General features: G+C 38.5%; 4 protein-coding genes across 7 annotated transcripts; all 4 read right to left on the bottom strand.

The window, feature by feature from the left end:
* Positions 1-430: 430 nt before the first annotated feature.
* Positions 431-22511, bottom strand: LOC114762848 (OTU domain-containing protein 5). 4 transcript variants are annotated; one of them, XM_028952440.1, is made up of 12 exons: positions 22501-22511; positions 8465-8467; positions 7414-7601; positions 7082-7110; positions 6145-7002; positions 4922-5083; positions 4359-4436; positions 1910-1988; positions 1676-1821; positions 1315-1380; positions 1062-1236; positions 431-920 (listed from the first exon to the last, which is right to left on the bottom strand). In XM_028952440.1, exons 5-12 carry the CDS (start codon positions 6829-6831, stop codon positions 712-714), a joined length of 1602 nt encoding a protein of 533 aa, XP_028808273.1. In that variant the 5' UTR covers positions 6832-7002; positions 7082-7110; positions 7414-7601; positions 8465-8467; positions 22501-22511; the 3' UTR covers positions 431-711. The 4 variants fall into 4 exon arrangements, with proteins under 4 accessions (XP_028808273.1, XP_028808274.1, XP_028808275.1 ...); XM_028952441.1 differs by lacking the exon at positions 7082-7110; XM_028952442.1 differs by lacking the exons at positions 1676-1821; positions 1910-1988 and having other exon boundaries at positions 6145-7110.
* On the bottom strand, positions 8642-14119 carry LOC114762849 (mitochondrial fission protein ELM1). Its single transcript, XM_028952443.1, has 10 exons — positions 13788-14119; positions 12466-12698; positions 11809-11905; positions 11148-11297; positions 10903-11029; positions 9757-9869; positions 9613-9676; positions 9426-9519; positions 9210-9318; positions 8642-9023 (listed from the first exon to the last, which is right to left on the bottom strand). The coding sequence occupies exons 1-10, from the start codon at positions 13971-13973 to the stop codon at positions 8919-8921; spliced, it is 1278 nt and encodes a 425-aa protein (XP_028808276.1). The 5' UTR covers positions 13974-14119; the 3' UTR covers positions 8642-8918.
* On the bottom strand, positions 16099-17598 carry LOC114762835 (capsanthin/capsorubin synthase, chromoplastic-like). The gene has a single exon (XM_028952426.1). It carries the CDS (start codon positions 17596-17598, stop codon positions 16099-16101), a length of 1500 nt encoding a protein of 499 aa, XP_028808259.1.
* Positions 20053-23015, bottom strand: LOC114762852 (vesicle-associated membrane protein 714). The gene is made up of 4 exons (XM_028952448.1): positions 22710-23015; positions 21006-21196; positions 20653-20816; positions 20053-20519 (listed from the first exon to the last, which is right to left on the bottom strand). The coding sequence occupies exons 1-4, from the start codon at positions 22924-22926 to the stop codon at positions 20429-20431; spliced, it is 663 nt and encodes a 220-aa protein (XP_028808281.1). The 5' UTR covers positions 22927-23015; the 3' UTR covers positions 20053-20428.
* Between the last annotated feature and the right edge of the window lie 528 nt (positions 23016-23543).

Here is a 23543-nt window from a genome sequence, read left to right as displayed (position 1 = left end):
ACTGACTTTTATAATTAAGTAGTACTGAGAAGAATAGCATTATTCTTATTCGCGAGCAAAAAAATTGGAAACAAAAATTCGCAAGATCCTGTCGAGAAAAGTGCCAAGCAAGTGAAAGCTGACAAGGGCTGAAAAGAGAGGCGTACGGAAAAATGAATAAGCCTACAAGGTTGATATACCTTCGAATTTGACCAACACGATGCATCTCATTAACTTGATTAGGAAGTTGAGGAAACTGGGATGATTAAATTGAATTGTTTTAAGTCAATAAATGCACGAAGGATTAAACTGAAATATTCTATTAGACGAACACCAGAGTTAACCATCCGAATCTAAAGTAGTACTTTAAAACAGATATTCACAAAACCAGCAAATTTAGGAGCAAAGATAAAACCTCTGAAGATAAAAGCAAAAGATAGTCAGACATACATAAACACCTGAACAGATTTAGGAAATATTTATTTTACCCAATTCTTACAGTAGCATAGCGAGCATTCATATAAAATTTGTTAACTGAGTTGTGGTAATTGATCATTTCCTTTTTTGGACCTCATGCATATGCCGGATATTAAATTCAAAAAAGCCTAGTACAAGATTATTATTTAATTAATGGACTAGGACGATAGTTGAATATTTTAAGTTCCAAGTTTCGTCTTCATAAATTGACCACAGTTGACTACATTGCATGTCGCCTCCCAGTAAGTTCAGAGTTCATTCGGTGGCCTTGCCTTTCCGTCTGCTGCTGCTGCTGGTTTCCAAGAGGTAACAAACCATAGATTCCACATCATCCCCAAATATGCTATAGGCCTCTATCGCCTGCAGGTAGCTGAATCCCATGGATAGCACCATCTGCATGCTATTGCTCAGATTTGAATCTCGCTCTTTCCCCGTCTCCGTCTTGCCATCTCCACCTGATGATCCTGCCACACATTGATTTATCTACTCATTCAATGGGTTTCATGCCAAAATGTAAACAAGCCTCAACTTTTTACCACATTTCGGTCTCCTTCAGTTTTAAAAATTTGTGTTTGTATATGCATGAAGGTGATGAAGAAACTCACTTGCTCCAGAAGATGATGGTTCGGCATTTGAAGTGGAGGATTCTCTATGAGCAAGCTGCTGCTTAAATGTAACATCAGCAAGATATTCAGCCCGAGAAGCTTCTATCACCATGTGCTCAATCTCCTTTTCTGTAAACTCAAGATCGGAGTAAAACCGTCCCTCTGCTAAAAGTGCCTGTTCAGAGAAACAAGAAAATGCTGTCAACGCTAAACTCAACAACATTTAGTTCGCACCCCATTTCAAGATACTTGCATTATCAATCTGTTGGTCTTGCTGAGCTTTGATTGCAGCCTTGACTTGATCTTTGTCAACGTTTGTCTGCATTATAATGCCAAAAAAGCCAGAGAACAAAAAAAGAACATCAGCCATTAGTTGACCAAATGATATATATATATATATATATATATATATATATATGATGAAGAGTCATTTTCACGAGTTATAGGGTCACTTCCACGAGCTTCCTGAACCTTGGCGAGGTTTATGTGCCTACCAATTGTTTCAATTGGTATATAAACATCAATTACCAACATTTTTTATCAGAACAGAGCACAATAGAAAGAATACAAAAGGGAGGCACTGCAAGAAACAGAATGATAGGTAAGATACACACCCCACGAAGGCAGCTAAACCCCAGTCCTGCACCAATTGTCAAGCGTCGTGGGTCAATAAGGGAATTGTAATGATTCCCATGATGATAACTCAGTCGTATGGGTGGTGTGTCAGTGTCATAATTTCCATGAAAGATGTTGATGGGTTCTGCGTCAATAATTGATGTTAACAAAGAGCGCGTAACTAATAATGACAAACATTCATTAAAATCACTCCCTCTAATATGAATTAGTACCTATAGTATAATAGTATATATGAATGGGACGATTATACATCTCACACATGGACTGAATCTCAACATTGTTTCCATAGACCTGCCAAGCACAAAAAATACACATTAGAAAGGCTCCACCCCCGCCCAGAGGACCACGTGCATTTGATAGATAACATTAAAAGGATTGCAATGTCTTCGTCACATAACCAAATATGTGAATTGATCTTATTTCTAGTGCTCCTGTTCTATAACACTGAAAAGTGGTGACCACTGTCCCTCGAATTGTGCCATGTATTCATATTTTAACTCATGAATGAATAGAATGATAAAATTCAGTAAGTAAATGCTTACTTAGGAAGCGTTTGGTTCCTGGAAATGGGCCCTAGGGAATGGGGGGAATATGGCATTACATCACTTTGTGCATTTGGTTGCAGTCATTGTCACACTAACAAATGCCTGTTACCATAAATTAAGGAATCATCATTCCTTTGAAAAATGAGATGGCACATTTACCAAAATATCAAGATATCACATCATCATCCATATCCTTCCTCGCATTGTCAGGTCATCCATCTCATTCCTTGCATCGACCAATCTCCACAACTCTCATCTAGATGAAAGGAGAAACCATCTGTAATGATTGCATCTAGATCGTTCTGACATGGTTCACCCTTCCCCAGGCAGCAACAATTTTGTGTAGGCAACAATTTCTTTTTTATTTTTTTCACTGGATATGTGTTTCTGTTTTTTTTTTCTTGCACTGGATCTGTGTTTGCTGCTGAGAGAGGGATTGAGGTTGAAGAAAGGAGGAATGACAGCAATTGTAATGTGGATGCCAGGGCACAGCTGGGGAAGATGTTCAATTTTGGTGTGGATGCAATGATGGCACGTGTCAAACAAGGAAGAGAAGGAAGGGGAGAGGAAAAATTGATGCAGGCTGTTATAGTCTGTTAACTTCTATTTATATTTAGTTACATAAATATTTTTCCAATATCATACTACAAAATAGTTTGCTAGTTATCCAAACCCAATCTCTTCCCTTCTCCGGTTGCCGTAGAATTGACCTAAGGTGGCTTCTTTTTTTTTTTTTTTTTTAGTTTTTCCTTTCATAATACATTTAAACAAACTTATGTCATTTTTTAAATATTTCTTCAATTGAAATTTATTTTCCCGATTAATTATTACAGCATCCACTCTCTCCAACCAAATCATTAAATAGACTCAAATTTTACTCCAACTATCAATCTCATATTATATACTACCTCCGGTCTTTAATATAAGACCTTGTTTGACTTTTATTTTAATCCTAAATATAAGACCTCAATCCACTTTGTCTCTCATATTTATGCTTTTTTTTTTCTAAGGTAGTCCTTTAATAATGGTGGTTCTAACCAATACACTTGATTAGCAAGGATATTTTAGGAAAGACAATACCCATTTATTACAAATAACTAACTTAACTTCTTTCCTTAATCTCTTCAAATTAGTCAACTAGCTCTTATAATTAAGACCAGAGGTAATACATAATATATCTCCTTACTCAAAATATGTGTTCATTTAAAAATTTTATAAATGGAAAAAAACACAGCAAACATGCATCCCACCATTTTAACAAGATCAGCGATCTTCTGGCCATATCAAGCAAAACTGAGTGTGTTCCAGTCATCTTTAGCCACACCCAGCACATGTCATTCTCTTGTTTCAATGTCGCACACAATGGGCACAAGCAACGTCACATTCGTCATGCACAAGACAGGCAAGATCGCAGTTGCAACACAAGGATTTTAATATACAGCCCCTTATTGAGGTATGCAGCACACCCCCAGAATTGGCAATCATGTCCAGCCAACATCCATTCGGATGACTATCTCTGTATACTCACCCAACAGGAGGCTATGCTTTACTCTTAATCAGCATGCATAATTTCAAGGAAATAAAATTAAAATGACTAGAATTGAAAAAAGTGTTCAAACTACATAATAAATGGGAAATGGCTCTCTATAAAGCAACAAGAGAGTTGTCAATAAACTGTTTAACTCCACCACCCATGCAAAAAAAAGGCAGAGACAACACAAATCAAGCACTAATTATCATTTATGCACCCTCGCCCAAATGCATGCTTTAATATGTTCCTTAAAAATTCACTTCCCCACACACACTCCTCCCAGCAAACCAAAAGAAAAACCTCCAATGCTATTTTTTTCCCGGTTATATCCCACATGCAGCTTTGAAGGTCAAGTTTTCCATCTTGCAAAATGGTAACAGTCAATTTGAAATCGATATTAATAGGAAGAATAACTTGGCCAGCATGTCTCCTAAGATGCTCAACATCTAAAAAGATAAGTGGAAAAAAAAAAAAGGAGGGGCAGAAAGCAATTTATATAAACGCATATAATCAGATAACCCAATAACTAGAGATACAAACCACAAAATTAGAATCAATAGCATCTCAAACTATACTTCGGCATACCTTATCTCTTCTCTTCCTCTTACAATAAGATGTGAAGCCTTCCGTAATAAATTGAGAAAAGTGGTCTCTTTCTCGCTCCTGGAGATAATTAAGAAAAAAAACAATTGTTCTAAAGCTCAATAAAACTTCTATCAATGGATAAAGGCAAGAAAATAAAATATCCAGGAAGTGATATTCATGCACTGCGGAAAAAAGCTACATGTTATAGAGCAGAACCACTTTGCCAGTGAAGCATCCAATGAGTCATATAGTAGAAATATCATATTTTTCAATCAAATTACAATATCTGCATAGATGCATGACAAAATGGAGGAAGGTAACAGGAATCTTTAAAAATTCTCTCAAACAACGTAATAGCCCATTGCCACTCCCGTTCAACAATAGCATAAAACTAAACGTCATAAATCCAAATTACAATGTCAAAGGCCACAAAAATCATAGGCACGAAGGAGGATGTCATCAAATGGATATGCAATCAACAAGGCAGATTTTCAGATATAATAATGTGAGCCACAGATAGAAGATGAAGATTTAGAAACAAAATAACTAGAACGTCACAGTACCATATAGTCTATGCACATCTGTCGGACCCGATCATATAAATCAGAGTCCCCATAAACCTGGTCTGCAACTGCACGAAAAAGACAGTTTCCATCCTCCAGCATTCTTTTTACTTCATAACCTTTTGCCCTTCTGATATCAATTTCAAATTGCCGCTCTCTCTCCTACATTATATATCAATACCTCATCAATAAAGGATGAATATCATGGGAAACACTGTCAAGCAATAAATTGTAATATCGAAGCAGCAAAAACCAGTGGTGCCTGATTTACACTTTGCCAAGGCACATGGTGTGTGTATAACTCAGAGTTAGGGAGATACAGAATGTGTGATTGTGTATAATGTGGAAGGAAAATAAGGGTATGTTCCTTTGTTACACAGCAGAGGGAGGCAAGAGACTTTCGTTTTTTTCTGTCTAGTGCCAATTTAATTATTATAGATTAAATAGTTTATTTTTAAATTATCAGCATTAAATATCCTACTCCCCATCTTCCTTTTTACCTCCTGTATGCAAAATACAAAGTCAACCCAAACCAAATCAATTTCCTATTCTCCTCATATTCTCTCAATTATATTCCCACACCATATTCATTCCCTATATTTCGCTCTCAACCATTCACTCTGATACTAGAAACCAACAATACAACAATTAAAAATTTAATACACACACATACACAAAATAATGTAAAAATATGACATAAGAGACCAAAAAACTAAGGACGCTCAACAAAAAACACCAATGATTCCCTTTCTATTCTAGAATATTCTCATCTATGTTAGAGCCCATCCCAAATTGCCTTGCATGATTTCCTTAAGTCATCCAACTTCCTTTTCCATGCCAATAGCTGGCTGCTTGCATAGCAAGCACAAGTTGAGGTGTACGTAGCAGAAGCTGAGAACAAAACTGGTTTATTGATTTTGGAATTCCAATACACGAACATATCTTATTTGGAAACAGAGGATCAGGAACGGAATTCAAGGGGAAACCCAATTAAGAAACAAGGAAAGAAACAACCTCCAAATAGAAAAATACGTAAATATACCAGGGCAAGCCTTTACCACAAAACCAGCATAGAGGCTTCAAGTTTCAACATAAGATTTGTTCACAAAATCAAGTTATCTAAATCACCTATTCATCTAAATCAAATTATCATCAAAGAGAATTTATAAAGCCGATGCACAAGATTTGTTAACTAAATAAGATTTTGTTAACTGTTAACTTACTAAATCATCATAAGAGGACGGACAGCATGGAATCTGTTCGTCAGCGCTATTGTAGCCCTCATTCTCATTAAGAGACTTCGGGGAAGTGGGTCGAGACCCAGCAGGTGAAGTCCTGGCTGAAACAACGGGCCACGCAGATGCTCTTCGAGACGGTCCTATTTGGACAGCATTTGAATTTGATGACACATTTTTCTTTGAATTCAAGTTCGGGGCTGACGGTTTTGGAGGAGGAACAGGAGGAGGTGGCGGATTTGGAGTACTGTTAGCACTGCGCAAAGAATCACCGCTTGAACCCTCGCTTCCTGTTGCAGGTCTTTCTGAAATTTTCAATCCACACAACCCGTTGTCATATTCTCGCCTACCCGCTACCTCCTCCTTAACAGCTTCCTCAACGTCAGCTATTTCATCACTTGTGTCATTCTGATTCTGCTCAAAATGAAGATTTTCTACCAAATGATCGTCGTTCTTTGTCTTCCCGTCACTACTCCCGGAATAGTCCAAAAGCTCGTTGTTAACAACTAGGTCCGGTACCTCCTGTCCACTGTCCTCATCTTTCGCAGTCGCAGGAGCCGGGGGAACTACTGCGGATGGCTCTGCCCGAGTTGAAGAAGAACCGGACAGAGAAGAACGACTTGGGTTTGATGAAGAAGTGCCAGACGAACCCCGCTGAACCAAAATCCTCGTCATCGTATTTAATTATTCTTGTCCACAGATAAGCTCAGTCCTAATTTCCCTCTCCCGAATTTAAAGTTCCAAAACCCTGTTCATCGGTTTGTCGCGTGTTCTTGCCTTGGGCACAGTGATGCCAATCCCTTGTCTGAACGATGACTTCCAGCCCAGTCCCACGCAAAACGATCTCTGCATTCCCCTAACAATTCTCATGAGACCCAGACCTCGGACTTCAAACAACAAAACCAGCTAAAGCAGTCAAATTTACCCTAAAAAATACGCCTTCACAAGCTTAATCTGCAAAGAACCATTAATTTCCCAAGAAATCAATATAAAAATAAGCCAAATGCCATAGAAAATATTTTCAATATAAATTATGTCAAAAGAAAAGTTGTAAGAAATCGCCAAGGCAAGCACTGACCAGCGCAAGGGTTAGAAAAGAAAGGGAGCCAATTATAACCAATCACAAACAGTCGATCACAGACAATCAAGATAAAACGAAGCCCCCCATTTTAAAAAGAAAGCGAGGAAGAATAGAACGTGAACAAGAACTGGAACTGGAACTGGAACATCTGATTAAGCATGAAGAAGACGACGCACCTGAGGAAGAATGATAGGCAGGGAGGGAAGACCGCAATCCTAAAATGATCTGTGTAAACGCTGAGTGAAACCGCTGGGAAAACCAGTCAGAGGAAGAGAGAAATTGATTAGGGTTGTTGAGAACAAGAAGCAGCGTATACAGAAAATGAGAAACTTGCAGATAGAGGGAGGGCACGGGATGTGGCGTCCTATCGGTGAGACCTGAGGGAAGGGACAGCCACGTGACGTGGTGTCAAAGAGGTTCAGGCTCGTCTGCACTGCACTTTCCAGGGGCTATGTTCGGCATGCCTTGTGGCATGAGCGATGTCGATTTTATGGTTATAACTAGCTTTGTTTATTTGTTATTTCTGTAACTTAATATTTTCATTATATAGTTTTGGGAAAAGATTTGTAATAAATATACTTGCATGGACAGATTTTAAGTTTTAGATCTCGAATTAATTATAGTATGATTTTAACTTAAATGCTTATACAAAATATAAAGTGAAAAATATATATTTATAAAATTAAAATTTTAATAGAAATAAAATAATGTAATTTTCTATTCTCCCAATCCGAAATATAAAGCATCTTTACCTAATTCACAAAAATTAAGAAAAGAATTTAAATTGGGTTTTTTAATTAATGGGCCAACAATTTTTGATAATTTTTCTGAAATATTTTTCTCCTTTGTTGCATTATTGACTTTCATTCATTTAAATTAGCAAAAAAAATGATGCATTATATAAAGATATTTTTAAAAAAATAATTAATGTAATGAAAAATAACTTCTTGTATTAAGAACTAAATGAAAATTTCTAATAAGGTCATATAATTAAGATAGGAGTGTCTTTTTTTTTTTTTTTCACCCTACATCAAAGTTACATGTACGTGAGCAAGCACAGATAAAATATTCCACCATTTACATGCTGATCATATTAGGTAGTTTTTTTTTTAATTAGATGTTAGTTTTACATAAAAATAGCTAGGGAGAAATACTACGAATAGATTGATAACTCCCGGCCAAAAAAATTAGAAAAAAGATTGATATCGATGTTATTCTTTTCATCACCCTCTCGCTGGGACGTGCCAAATGGGTCATAGTCTTGCTTTGAAGTCCCGTTTTTAATCATTTTACATGAAACTAAATAGGTTTTTATTGCATTAGATAGAACATAAGTCAGGGCCATTTTGGCCAAAGATCGCCAGAGGATAACAGGCAGAAAAAAGAAAACATAGAATACTACTATAGTTTGCTCACAAACAATTTTATTCATCTCATCCACTGAATTGCCATACACGGAAGCTTCTCTTCCATAAATGCAAAGATCGCATGATTTATAGTACATCACTTAAAAATTGTTATGATGAAAGAATCAGAGCACGCCCATCTGTATATCCTATTTGTGCTATCAAAGAAAATTTATGCTTTGGCATATTCCAAAAATAATCGAACAAACCCCATAGAAGGGGCCACCGGAAAAAAAAAAAAAAAAGGGCATTACTGCACACTCAAACTGCATCCTCTACGTCGTCTTCAGTTTCCAACCTCGCGAAGCAAGTGTTTCACGAACCCTTTTAGCAGCATCAGCGGTATCGTTAAGAGGTGGGTAGCTCCAACTTTCTTTCATCTGAAAGATTTATTGACCACACTAACCAGTTAAAACTACCATAGGTTTTTCAAACACAAGGCAAATTCCAAAGCCTCCATCCTTCCACAATAATGTCAATATTAATATGATATATTTGATAGCTCCCTTATAAGCCTTAAAAAAAACTGCATTTCATAGTTAAGCCACAATGACACTATAACTTACATCTTCAGACCCTGTAAATGGCCGAACAACTCCTTTCTCCCTCAACAACTTGTGGAATTCAGTGAATTTCCATCTGCATCGCTCTGCTCCCATAACATAGACAGGCTTCCTGAAAGAACAAAATTGTCACATTAATAAAGATACGGTACTAAAACACTGGAATCAAGGAAAGTAAATAAGAATATTTTGTCACAAGATGCTTCTTCATAGGTATACCCAGTGCTGCAAGCCTCGCTTATCATACTGACTGAATCAGCAGTGACAACAAATGCATCAGCCCAAGCTAGATGCCCCATATGGGGGTTAGGTTCTGACAAATGCGGAAATCAATGGCAGCGTTAATGACTATATTAAACTAAAATTTACATATTTAAGTAGATCACAGTTTTGAATAAATATTTACCTTTGCCATCCCATATATAAACTTTTGGATTATTTCCCAATTCCTTCACTATAATGTTTGACAGCTGTTCAAAACGGCGAAAGTGTCAGAAATGAAGAGAGGTTCTCATATTTCTTTCCAGAAACATCATAGGTGTGGCTATACCTTTTGCGGAGTCCTCCTGGAGAAGGATATTCTCACACTCCCGCAGGAAACAAGAACACTGAGCAAAGACCTTGCTAACTGCTTTGCAAGGTCCCCACCATATCGGCAGTTTCCTATATAAAATATAGAAATTACAATATTTAATCCCTATATTTGGCACACTTCAAGTGCGACAAAAACCAAAATAAATGTAAAAAATGAGACTATTTGTTATGGCATTTCACATAATGAAAAACTTAACCTCTAAATTATTTTATCTTAATCTTTGCCCTAAAAGAATTTCAAATGAGCAAAATCATGAAAGAGAATTATTCATTTTATGTACGTAAAGAGAAAATTCAATGATATCCACTACATGAATAAGAGATACAGTCGAAAGTACTTCCATTTGTATTATTTAAGTTGTTTCCAGGTTGCCGTGATTAGTCCCTGTCGTCTCCAATGATTTCTTTACATGCATCAACTATCACATATTGGTAAGATAAACAATGAAGGGCAGGCAGCGGCAGTCATATTCATATTCACTTTCTTCTCAACTCAAACTAGAATCATAAATCTCATGTAGATAAATGTGTACTGTCGTAACCAATTAGGTAATTTAGCATAATGGAAGGAGTACCTAGTTGTCTTTTATTAATTTTTCTCTCCTCTTTCTCAACTTCAGTACTCCCCAGTTCCTTCTCCTGCGATTCACTCCCTGTTTATGTTCCTCTTCTATTAAAAGTTCACAGGGGGAATGGAAGAAGTTACTACCTCTTGTCCTAAATATAAAAGCTAAGAAGTTATTACCTCCGGTCCTAGTGGCTAGTTTGTAGTGTAAATTGCATTACAAGCTAGCTACAATATTTGGGACCGAAAGTAGTAATTCTTTTTCTATCTCATGGCCATATTCCTCAATCTACTTAATGAATGATTTTGTCTCTTTCAGGCAGATTCTCCCTTGTTCCCTTGATTTTTTCCTTCTTTTTCTATCTCATGACCATATTCCTCAATATAAGACCCACTTTATAGTATAATTTATAGTGCAAATTACACTACAAAATGGGTTTTATATTAAAAACCAGAGGAATTATTATCCTGCAACATATGAAAATTGCAAGATCAAGAGTTGAGCATGCCCAATGATAAAAGTTTTGCAGAAATTACGTGTTGGTCCTCCAATGTTAACCACGAGCAAGGGTCTAGGAACATGTTCAAAATCATCCCGCCATGTAATGGCAGCATTACGAAGAGCAGCAAAATCAATCTGATGTAGGGCTCCCGTTGTGAGAACCTGAATATGCATTACAACATAATTGAACACTCAGGAGTAGACCACAGGTAGGATCAGAATAAGGTCAATATCCCTCAAAACATGAGCTATTTTATGGTTATATGTGTATTATACATACCACACGACTATCAGGAGGCTCACGTGGAGTAATCCACTTTCGAATAAACCAAGGGACCTGTATCTGTGCTTCTGGAGTCAAGGGATAATAATCATGTTTAGGTGTAATCACCATATCAAACCTATGCAAATGTGACCTTGGATGTTGTATCTGCCCAACAAAATTAAAATCAGAAATCAAACCTGAAGTTTTATCCACGGTAAAGAGCTTCAAATAAATTACCCCAAAAAAACAAAAGAGAGAGAGAGCTGCAAGCAAAATGCTTATCAAAAAATGAATGCAAAAATTCAATATTTATTGGAAAATAATTGAACACGGGGGATTTCAAAGACAAAATATAATTAGTTAAGCCAGTTTCCCTGGAATGCATTTATAGCTCCCATTTTTGTTAATAACCTGCTGGATTTCCTTCTTGAAAACATCTAAAAGGCATTAAATCTTTCACTTCAGAATAAATCACAACTAACAAAATCAGTTGAGGTCATACTTCCAAAAAAAAAAAAAAGCATAAAATAATACAGCAGGAATGGAACTGAACCATATTGATTATGTCTACAAAACATCACCAGAAAAACACAATGGTACATCCGGTATATATTGATCCAACTTATCTATAATATAAGATGTCACGGAAAAGTTGAATGAAAAATGAATTACAGACCTGAACAACAAAAACATTGTCAGATGCTAAGCGTTTAATTGAGCTAGCAACAGAAATGGTATCTCTTCCAGATGCAACCACCAGTAAGGGTCCCTCCCTGGATAAAAATATCAATATCAATCTTAGCAAGTAGCCAAAGATTAGGAAGAAAATACAAGATGATGACCGTGAGCTGAAAGGACATCCAAGTACAAGAATGATGACTAATATTACAGACATAGGAATCAAAAAAGTAAACCAATTGGATTTTGTCTATCAAGTTAAACAAGTAAAAATATTTTTCATTTGGAGTAACAAAAGGTGTGACCAACACAGATGTTCGAGAAATCTTGGACAAGTTTGTATCTATTTCTCCTCTTAAATGAAAAAGGTAGATGAGGAACCGCAAAATCTAAGCAGGATAAGTTAATCATCAACAAGAAATTAACTTGCAAATCAATTTAACTGCCGATGCAATGTAAATTTTTAAAAAACCAATACTTCACCTAGACATCCTGTTCTCATTAAATCACAAAATTACGAATCACAAAAGCATTTGACATCAGTATCTGCAATTGCCATGACATGAAAGAAGAAGAAAACTAGATTTCCTATGCTCTGAAAATCATTTTAATTTACATTCGGCTTTACAACTAAAAGAATAGAAATGGGATGTACTTCTCATAAGTTTCACGAGCCAAATTTACTATATGCTTTACATCTGCTTCTAGAATAGCTGATAAGCCAACGCCATTTTCTGAAGGAGGAGGCATTAGATTCTTTTCTTGCGATTTCGTGAGTAGTTGAGAGTAGCCATGGATAAGATTTAGTAGATAATTTATTTTTTTGTGGACAGAGACAGGAAGCCAGCGAAGCCAATTGTTAATCCCTCCTTTTGGCCTGGTAACCCGCTGCAATAATTCAGTCATGAATTGTTAAACAAATAAACTTTCATGGTAGCTATGTTACATGAACATAGTGCTGCTAAAGGAAGACGCATTGAACCAAAATATGAACATAGCTAGAGAATATCCAGCAAACAAACAACATGGCCAAGCATATGCGGTTACTTATTTAGTCAGTTCCTAGATGCGAGGCATGACTTTTAAATTTTAATATTGCATATTAACTAATAACGAAGAAAACAAAATCAACTTTTCTCTGTACGAAAAATAAATGTTGACAAAGAAAATTCCAGCCCTCAGTAACATTTGTCACAGGACAATCACTACCAGTAGAGGGAACAAAATATCACCAGGATGAAAATCTTATTGCAGTTACCAGCATAAATACATTCATTTCCCTCAGTTCTTAACTATCCTTGTTCATCAATATCATCCTCGTTGCCGCCCCATCATTGAATAGGGTGCCCTTCCATTTTTTCAACCTTTTTCCTGGTTTCATATTTCCATTTGCCAATTAACAATTGACAACATCATTATTGTCATCAGAGGTGGCTTTTCTCCCCTAGCTTCCATGATTAGTTGCGAAATATTTAGGGAATAAGTAACTCGGTTCTACACAATCAATAAGGTGCGAAACTAGTTTCCAGCCTTTAACAACCAACATCATCGAAATACTTTTCTCACTCCGGCACTACTACTAGTCATGAGGGTTGACGGGTGTAAACCCGAGGTCAATCGCAAACCAAGTTTCTCCCGGTATCACTCTTGGCAAGCAAGACAACGCAATTTTTTCCCATTATAGGCATGCTCATCAGAGAACAGCCTTGAGGGTAGTTCAGAAGGCCATATGATCTAAAAGGGCACAGAAGAGGTGTTCATGTAATCCTAAGTTTGTTTTCAAATAAAGATATGAAGCTTGAAGGGCAAATTCAAAATTCAAGACCAGTCAACAGCACGCCCCTCATAAACCGCTGATAATTACGCTATCGGCTACAATATAAGAACCGGATGCAATGTCGAGAATAAACAAGATAAAAGCTCTACAACTCCCCCCCCCCCGGGGGGGGGCCCGGCGGCGCCGCGGGGGAAACTTACATATAACACATGTTGATCAGATAGGCCAAGAGCGCGAACTAATCCGATGCTCTGATTCTCGCAACTGGGAAAACCGTTTCCAATTACGACGGCGCGTCTGATAACGCTGTGGATTCCAGATTCGAAGATGTCCGGTGTACCCCGGGAGGTAGGGCTAGGCGGCTCAGGAAGTCGAATTGGTCTCATCTCATGGATTTGGACGCGAATACAGAGGTTTAGCGGGCATGAGCTTTTGGCTATTCAAAAGAAGGAAGAAATTCAGCGAAGCAAATGGAATCTCCAGACAGACAGAGAAAACCAGCACGGAAGTGCAGTTTTCTCCGCACTGTGTAACCTCGAATGGCTTTTCCCAGAGTGCAAGCAACACTCGGCGACGTAAATGTTCCCGGCAAAATGAAACGGATTGGGCCACTTGCACGGAGGGAGGCCCATGGGCTTTCTTTGAAACGGAAGCCGATCCAGTTCAAGTGGGCTGGGATTTCCCGACTCTTGTGAGATGCCGCGTAACACTGGGATTTTTTCCTTGGCTAGCAAGAGACAATGAGCTAATATATCTCATAAAGGATCACCATAAAATAAAATAATGCAAGTGTGTACATACAAAGTCAAGCGAAAACAAATGGAATTTGGTTTGTGTCCTTCTTCTTGTTGTATGGACCAAATTGCAATTGAAAAGAATTTGGTCGCATGGGCGAGAGAAGTGAGAAGGCCCCTTCCCCGTTGTTTTAACCTTGTTCTCCGGGAGAACCGAAGTAAAGCAGTTAGATCAGAGACGGGATTTCAGCGGAAGAAAGGCGACACCTGTAGAAAGCAACAGAACCGGAAGTTGAAGAGAAAACGGCAGCACGGAAACCAACATCCACATGGCACTCACTCTCTCTTGACACCTACTACTGAACCTCACTCTCATTCTCTCTTCGCGTCCTTCACTTCTTCCATCCCGACCTAAGTCTCCAAGCATCACCAAATCTCTTCGATACCTTCAATTATGGCGTCGCTACGCCCGCCTCTGCCTCCGATCCACCGCATGACGGTTGTCCTCTGCACTCTTCGCCGCTCCCAATGGCTGAACCACATCCACAGCCACCACACTCATCCCCGATGCCGCCAACATATCCGCCGGCTCTTTTGGCATATTGATCGGCTCCTACTTTATATTCGCCGCCACGGGCTCATCCCTGCCACGGCGTCGATCCGCCAAGCTCCCAGTGATGGCCGCCGGGGGCAGGAGGAGGGCGTGGCTCACATTCGTCCCCAGGACGTGGAGCTGCGGCGGATGCACCAGCAGCAGCTTCAGGAGTCGATGACCCGAATCCGACATTACACAAGGCCGCTCCATCGGTACTTGCTGCGTCACCAGCCCGGCCAGCTCACCAGCGACCACCAATGCATGAACATCCTCCACATCTTCGCAAGCGAGCTCTAAAATTCGGCCCCTGACTCTGCATTTTCATGTGTCGTGTCAATGAAAATAGCTTTTTCTTTTCTCTTGGCCAAATTCTAATAAGCTCTTTCATTGTACAGTTACAGTTGCGTCAGACCTCTGTTGTTACGCCTCTTGTTTTCATGGATTCAGGGGCTTAGTTATGGGACATTAACTGAGCAAAATCCTCTTTGTAATTTATTATTGTTAGTAAATTGATTTCAATTTGTCCTTAATTACGTTATGGACGTTACATTTTTTTTTTCCAAAGCTGTTCATTTCCTTTTAAAAATTGCATTCTTACATAAAATTTAAACAAAATATCAGCAATGAAAATTGGAAATTTATTTATAATATATGTATATATATTCATAGTGGATACAATAGATGAAGTTACACATAACTTTTGTTTCGTTTTTTACGGTAAAAAATGAGAAGGGTACTTGTGACTTCATTTCTGAGGTTCTTTGAAGTTTAAACTACATATGGGATGAGAGATTGTAGTCTTACATGCGTCCACGATAGGAATATTAAGCCTATCAACGATTTAAGAGACTATGGAACAAAGAATTCGATGGACCTTATGGTATTTATGCTCACTTCTTCACAAGCTCAGTGGGATCAAGTAATGTAATTGAAGTTAACTTATATTTAACATGCGAATTTACTAATGAGAACGTTATTAATGTGGAAAGACTCGGTGATAAAATGCAGAATCAGATACAATGATTTAACTGTCTGGACTTTCAGTCCCAAAAAAAAAAAAACTGTCTGGACGGCATTTAACCTTGAAATCATCAAATTACTAAGTATTGATAATTGATAAATGGTTGTAATTCTTTGAAGTATATTAGGATATGGATGGACATTTAATTCATAACCTTTCCATCAACCAATGGATTCCAAAGCGAGATTTCCCATCATTCTAGCCAAAGGCAGAGGACACTTGGTCACAATATCAAACCTACAAAAATTCGAGGCATGTCCGAAGAGAGATAAGCTAAGGCAAGCTAATTCCTTCAGAGACAACCTTGAAGAGAGAAAGCCTTGCCAGTAATAAGGTTTCAAGTCAAAGAAAGCATCGAAGAAGCTCCTGCTTCCATTCAAGTCAAGCCTCAACAGTGTTTCCATTCCAAAACAATAAAACTCCCTTGTGAATCTTCTCTCAATTGGCCAAAGACTATCCCAAACCTTCGCATAAAGCTGCGTCCCCCTGATCATCCTGGTCGACCCAAGGCATTCCACTATAGCCCTGGCTACAACCGGGGCTAGAGCCATGGTTCGAGCCACCATGTACCCTGTTGAAGGATGGACTACCCCAGAATTCCCGCCAAAAGCCATTACATTTTGGGGTATCCTAGGAAGAGGCCCTCCCATTGGGATCAGACATTTCTCATCCTCCAATATGTTAATCACTCTTATGCCCAAGTGTCTCAGCCTTGCTACCATCCTTCTCTTCACTTGCATATATGATAACACAGGACGGCTCACAAGGGAGGTTTCTTCCAGAAATATGAGGTTGGAATTGAATGGCATTGCATATAAGAAAGTTGGAAGCTTTTTATTGTTGTCTCTCAGGTATGGCTCATTACCAAGATGGGAATCTCTCCAATCCATGAGGACCATCTTGTCCAAATCAAAAGGGTGTTCTTCCACTTCAGCCAGAATCCCATGAGCAATTTGATATCCGTGGTTTCTACGCTTAGTGTTGTAGCCTATAAAATCACTGTTAAACCCACTGGCATCGACAATTAAACTCGCTTTGAGCTCATGATTATCATCACACAGAATCGAAGATTCAAACTCCTGGTGTTCGATTTTCCATACCTTTGCTTTATAAAACGTAACCCCGTTGGAGACACATCGTCCGATCAGTTTCTCCTTCAGTTTCTTCCGACTGACCCGACCATAAGAACGGTCCAAGTATTTGACCCTGCCATCATTAATATAAACGCAAGCCATGGGCCATGTTTTGTCCAAGCAATCATGGAGGTCCAAATCCTCAAACTCGTCGAACCAGACACCATAGTTGTTGGGCCACAGAGAAAGCGGGTCAGGATCGACACAACAAACCTCAATACCATAGGTTGACACTTGCTCTGCAAGGCGAATGCCGGCTGGTCCAGCACCGATGATGATGACGTCGAATTTACGAGGACGATGATCTGACGACGGGTGAAGCAAAGGAAGATCGAAATCCAAGTTGTGCGGCTTGTTCAGAGGCTGTAAGTGAAGAAAACTACCAAACTTAGTGGTGCTAGCTCTGATCTTTGTTGGGGCCGTCGTTCTTGAGTAATAGGTGTATGAGAATAAAGGGATTGATGAAGATGGGGTTGAGTGGAAAATTTGATGAGGCGGTGGTGAGGAGGAGGTAGAAAGGGAATACATTTTTTTTCTAAGAGGCGGGTGATGGAAGAGAGAAAGCAGGAAAAGTGGAAAGAAGAAGAAGAGTGTGAGGCAGAGGGAGGAACAGACAACAAGTCAAGAAGGAATCCTCAAGCGAACCTAATAAATGAGATGCTCTCGTTGCTAATTCTGGCGTAACTTGGTTTGGTTGTTCTGGTTTCACATTTCGGCTACGTTGGCGTGTTGCGAATAATCTATAGTAGGAAAGTTTGCTACGCCTAACGAGATGTCTCCCCAACGTGAGAAGACTGCCAAATCCCTTCAAGTATAGGGCGAGGCAGAGTTTCAATGAATCCTCATATCAGGGAATGAGACAGGGATGAGATGTTGTTAGGCTTATAGGCTTCATTAGCCTCAGATGCAAAAAAGGAGAGATGACAATAAGCGTTGAAAATTAACAGTATTTCAAAAAATATAGTACAACTACATGATTAACTTTATAGAAACCTGTAAAGGAATGAACGGCTCTTGGGAAGTGTTTGGATAGAAACCAAACCATGGTTTCAGAAGTGCTTTTACGGATTACGAAGTAAATATGTGGAGGAGGTTACCTCGTTTTGCGGAAAAGTACTTCTGAAACCAAGGTTTTAGAACATCCAAACAGGCCCTTGGTCTGATGTAGGTCATGCATGTAGAATTGTATGATCCATATGATAACTGTGGTTTATGAAACTCGGGATTAAAGATATCCTGACGGGCACGTCAATTTTGCTACTATATATATGCTGAGTCTTTCTTCTCGTTCAGACTAGTCTAACAATCTCTCTCTCTCTCTCTCTCACTCTCTCTCTCACACACACACACACAGACAGACGCGCACATTTTATCTCGGAGTATAGTTGTGCAGGTGGAATAGTCATTAAAAATGTCCACCGACATGACCCAGACTATTGATTCTTTCTATTCTGAGAATTGAAATATCCTTTTATTAAGGAGGTTAAGGCTTACATATGGTGGCGGTCAGAGAATCATCATATAGAAAACATAACATAGTGCCTAGAAGGAATAGAGCGAATTTTTTAACAAAACATATCAACTACGGTTTGCAGATTTGTACGCGTATATATTCCCCTTACATAAATCAGAGAGAATGACATTTGGATATTAAATTTTAATCCAAAATAGTTACCTCTAGTCTAATTTGTGATTGGTTAGGAAGTTGGCACTTGAATTATATAGGAGTGTTGGATTTCAACTTTTTAGTTCAATTTTGGTGCGAGTTAAGGATGACTTTGTTACAAACAATCACAAATGATTCATTATTTAGTTTAGAAAAATTGTTATGAAATCTTAAATAAGGAATATAATTATTAAAAAGTCTCACTAATAACAAAGCACAACCTGCAATAATAAGTTTCACAGTAATAAATGGCAATTGTCCCTTACTATTGAGACTTGCAGATAATTATTATCTTTCTTTGAAACCTCATTGTAATTTCTTTTTTTAGTTTATCCAACTGTCTATAAAATGCCACGCGTCTTGATCTTTTTTTCTTTTTTTGGGGGGGGGGGGGTTCAGATTCAATTGCAAAACACAGAAGCCGAATTAAGTAACCATGGTGGGGCCGAAAAACACTTAACAAAACAAAGGCAAGGAGGTATCCTGGAGTGAAATCATGAGATGCTCAGTCATATTTTGCGCATTATCTAGTCTAGTGGCAAACTAAAATTTGTTTAAACTAAAACGATGTCAGTGTCAACATGAGATGAGCAATATACGAATCCTACGAAGTGAGGGGTGAGTTGGAGTTCCAATGGCCAGGTCAGCTTTCAGATGCAGGTTTTATCATAGGACAAGTGTTTAGGTGGGGATTTGGATCGTGCTAACTCTGTTACGTAGTCCAGCTCTTAATATTAAAGAAAGATGAACACGAAAATGAAGTTGAATAATTTCTTCAACTTCGAATTAAGCAAATATATATCCATTGAAGATGACACTTCAATGGATTCCCGGCTTGCATAAGTTCTTAATATTATGTCAATGCATTCATAAATGAAAGGAGATTAGATACACACTCAATCAGCAGATTCATGATACGAGATTGATCAATTAAGATAAATCACAATGTCAAATGACAATATACTCATAACAAAATTTATGGCATCAAGGGTAGCTTTTCTGTTCCTAATAAAACCGTTTTGCCTTGTGAAGAGCTCCTGTGTGTTGATGAACATATGATAAACCCTCAACCACCTGAACTAATTTTTGCACGTCTTCGCATGGCCCTAGATCCTACCCCCAACCCTCCTTTTTCCAAAGAGAAAGAAGAATAAGACAGAAAGAAAAGGGTGGCTTTAATTTGTTTCATCATCATTTGTCAACAATAAGCCCACGTATTATCAAAGGCATCAAACCAGGATCGCATTGAAACGATTACGATTTTCCCTTACTTGTGTCGCTATCTCATTCTGATCCAGCTAATGAACAAACAGGCGTGGCCATAGCCTATCCAATCACACTCCATGAAATTAACGAAGAAAAATTATTTTAGCATACATGGTAAAGCAAAATGTAAAGAATCCAGAGTCCAGACATTTACAGCGGGATGCCCCTTGATCACAGACGAGTAACTAATCAGACTTCGGCATGCATTTGTGATACTGTGCCAAAAATGACGAAAGCAATATATATATATATATATATATATATATAAGTTATAACTTTTTCTGGATCCTTGCAGATGGATGTCACTTTGACTCGCTCAACTCATAAATTGAACCAGGTAGCTTGAATCTTTCTCCAATATATATTGGCATGAAAAACCTTTGATAGTTGCAAGCCTCAGAAACATTAAACAGCAAGAGTGTCTAATCAAGATCTGCAGGACGGTAAGGTGATGCCTCCACAAGCAGCAGCAATGATGAAGTAAAGAAACAGAACAATCAAGAATGTCAACAATGCCCTGTCAAAGAAAAAAGCAAAATTAATTAAGGCAAAATTTGATGCAAGCCTTAGCACGTTCATCGCTAACATTGCATCCAGCAATCTAAGATGTAAATTTTGAATACAAAGCATAGAAAAACATATGTGCTTACAAGAGCTTGGCATTTTTCATCCAAAGAGCTCTTCGGAGGCGCTTAGACTGTTTCCTAAAGTGAAACGAACTGTCTTGCATTGTTGCCGTCTTATCCACAAGAAGCTCAATCCGGTCACCTCTCTCCAATATTTTCTCAATATTTTCCACCATGATAGTTCGAATCTGAATGACAGATTATAAGCTCTAATGATCACCAATTAAGGCCAAAGGAATATTATTATAAATGCCAAAAGAGGATGCATATTGCACCAAATACAATAAATGGCAATGTAAGTTTTTTTTTTTTTTCCTTTTTGTGGTTTTTTTTTGGGGGGGGGGGGGGGCGCTGGCTAGAGCCTAGCTAAAACTTGCCTCACCAACTTCGCTCCTCATTCGGTTGAGAGTATCTGCATTAGAACTACTTGAGAAAAATTCCATTTGCTGATGTAAAACCCTTGAAAACTCATCATTCATTGCATAAGCTGGTGCATAAAGGGCCACTCTGCTGTAATTCTTCATAAACCTCATTTGAATATCTTCCAAGTAAGCAAAAGGAATCCTCCCTAAGCCAAGCAGTAATGAGACATCACAGTAAGAAAAATAGCCATGAAAAAACAAGACCATACAGCTTAAAAATGAGTATCCAATTCGATGCATATTCACTGGAGAAAATTAGACAAAGTCTACCGCCCTGGTAGTACAAATAGCACAAAGTGCTGTATCAAGTACTGATACACATGCCGTCATGGAAAACCGTGAATTAGGGAGCACTGATCAGGAGACAGCCATAAAATTGATATGTGACCAGTTGTTGTAAGGCAAGAGAAAACATTAATGTTATGATGTTTCAAAAACTTGGAAACAAGGACAAGACCTTTCAGTAGCTGGATAACTAGAATGCATGAATAAATTTGCAAGGAGATTGAATCCTCCGAATTTGTTTCTGTGAATTGCTTGTCAAGTTGGAAAGAAAGAGTGGGTGGGCGGGAGGGAGATCCAATCTCCTTTGCAAGGAAAATGGCAAGTTAGCCGCATGAGTTAGTAATTGGCTTGTTTGAGATAGATGGAGCTTGGTGCATGCTGGTTCTGAAAGCCTTGTTGCCATTCAATGTTCCAATGTTTCTGAATTTCCAGCTGCAGCTCATTCTGGTAATCAACAAAAATTAGACAATTTGCGCTTGCAATAAATATGGAAGTCAAGTGATGCTGGTGCCTATATAAGCACTGGAGTGGAGTAGAGGGGTCTGGCCAAACAATTGCATGACAATATTTCTTGAAATTATTATATACAGGGTTTTCCAGGGTATGTTGCTTTGAAGCATTGCGCAGAAGGAAGGAATAATCTGTTTTTGGAAAGCCTGATGCCTCATTTAGAACTCCGAGTTTGCTTGGAAGATTTTCATGGTTTCGTTAACTGCTGAAGTTTTTGTCTTTCATAGATTTCGCTCTTACAATTTCCAGAGAGGAAGAGTTTTTAAGAAGTAATTAATGAATAGACTAAATGTTGAGAGCCGCGTTATGCTCAATATGAAGGCTATGGTATTGAAATACATGGCAGCAAATATTGAACAATGGAAGAAGTGTTCAGTACAGAATGATAGAGTGATGTCCTCTTTAGACTGCGAAAGATTGTAAAGAATATCTATCTTTGCCAAAGCTGAACCCCAGCAGCAAGCTCATCGTTTGCCTGGTTTTTGCCCAATGAATTTTGGTTCTTTCTTTGGAGTACTGAAATTTTGCACCCGTTAATTGGGTGGTAGTAAGGGGAGGGAAGGAAAGGAGGGGGGGGGGCTGTATTCGTTAGAATAGAGTCTATAGGCACTCCCCACTTCACAGACACATCCACTGGCAGAGAAATGACTACAACTCCCTCAGGTCAAACCCTAAATATTTCTTCCACTAGAAACCTCGCTTCCCTAGACATTTGTTTAGCGCATATTACCATACCTACAGAATATACAGCAGCGATGTCCCGACTGAAGCGAACATTTTCCAGTGCTCATCAATTAGAATGATCCGAATAAACGAAAACACAATCACTTCAGCAAATGGTCGGGGGGTAAAAGTAAAACTCACTTCCAAAGGTGTCGTTGGCCATACAGAGGTAGGTTAGGCCATCGGATCGCAGTATGTGAAAAATATAACGATCCTGAGAGAAGCACAGCCTAGAATCGACCTCAGCCGGAAGCTTCTCCAGGATCCGGCGAGCCACAGCGCCTGTATTGCCGGTGACGGCGCTGAATTCCGCCAGCACCACCGTGCCTCTCGCCACCAAAGCGTAAAGAATCGCCATCGGGAATTGGCGGCCTGAGAGAGCTTTTCCTTCTCCCTTTCTAGTTAGATCTTCGAAGCCGCATCACGAGAGGAGAAGGACATGATTGGAAATTTGAACATTTCTATTATTATTGTATACTGGTATAGTACTAGTATTATTTTATTATCGTGCTCGGCGCAAGTACGGTATCATTTTGGGTGAGGGCAGGATCGGAATTTTAAAATTCTCATATCGTTAGCCACCGGTGAGTCCAGTACTGGTTGCTCTTGTATAAGCCCTAACTAAATTTTCAGAACTCCGTGGATAAAATAAGAAATAATCTACCGACAGGAATTGAGTCTAGTAGAAGAAACTAATCCCTTATAATATGATAAACTAAGATTTGAATCTCTTTTAGAAGAGGTACTTACGTTTAGTACTCGACAATACCTCGAATAGAATTGACTCTAATAAGAGGATACATATGCTTGTAAACCACCTGCAGTTTGATCCGGAAGAGATTTAATATTTTAGCTAAGATTTTCGGCTTTATAAACAAATAGGTTCGGGTTCGCACTTGAAGCTCCTCTAAGCATAATAATATTTGAATTTATATTAGCTATCAAATTGTCGTTAATAAAAAAAAAAGCCTTCTT

This window comes from Neltuma alba, unplaced genomic scaffold (assembly GCF_004799145.2).
Source record: "Neltuma alba isolate B1F8T4 unplaced genomic scaffold, ASM479914v2 tig00011243_pilon, whole genome shotgun sequence".
Taxonomy (NCBI): Eukaryota; Viridiplantae; Streptophyta; class Magnoliopsida; order Fabales; family Fabaceae; genus Neltuma; species Neltuma alba.
The sequence above is the reverse complement of the archived record's forward strand: the minus strand, read 5'-3'. Positions and strand labels throughout refer to the sequence as shown.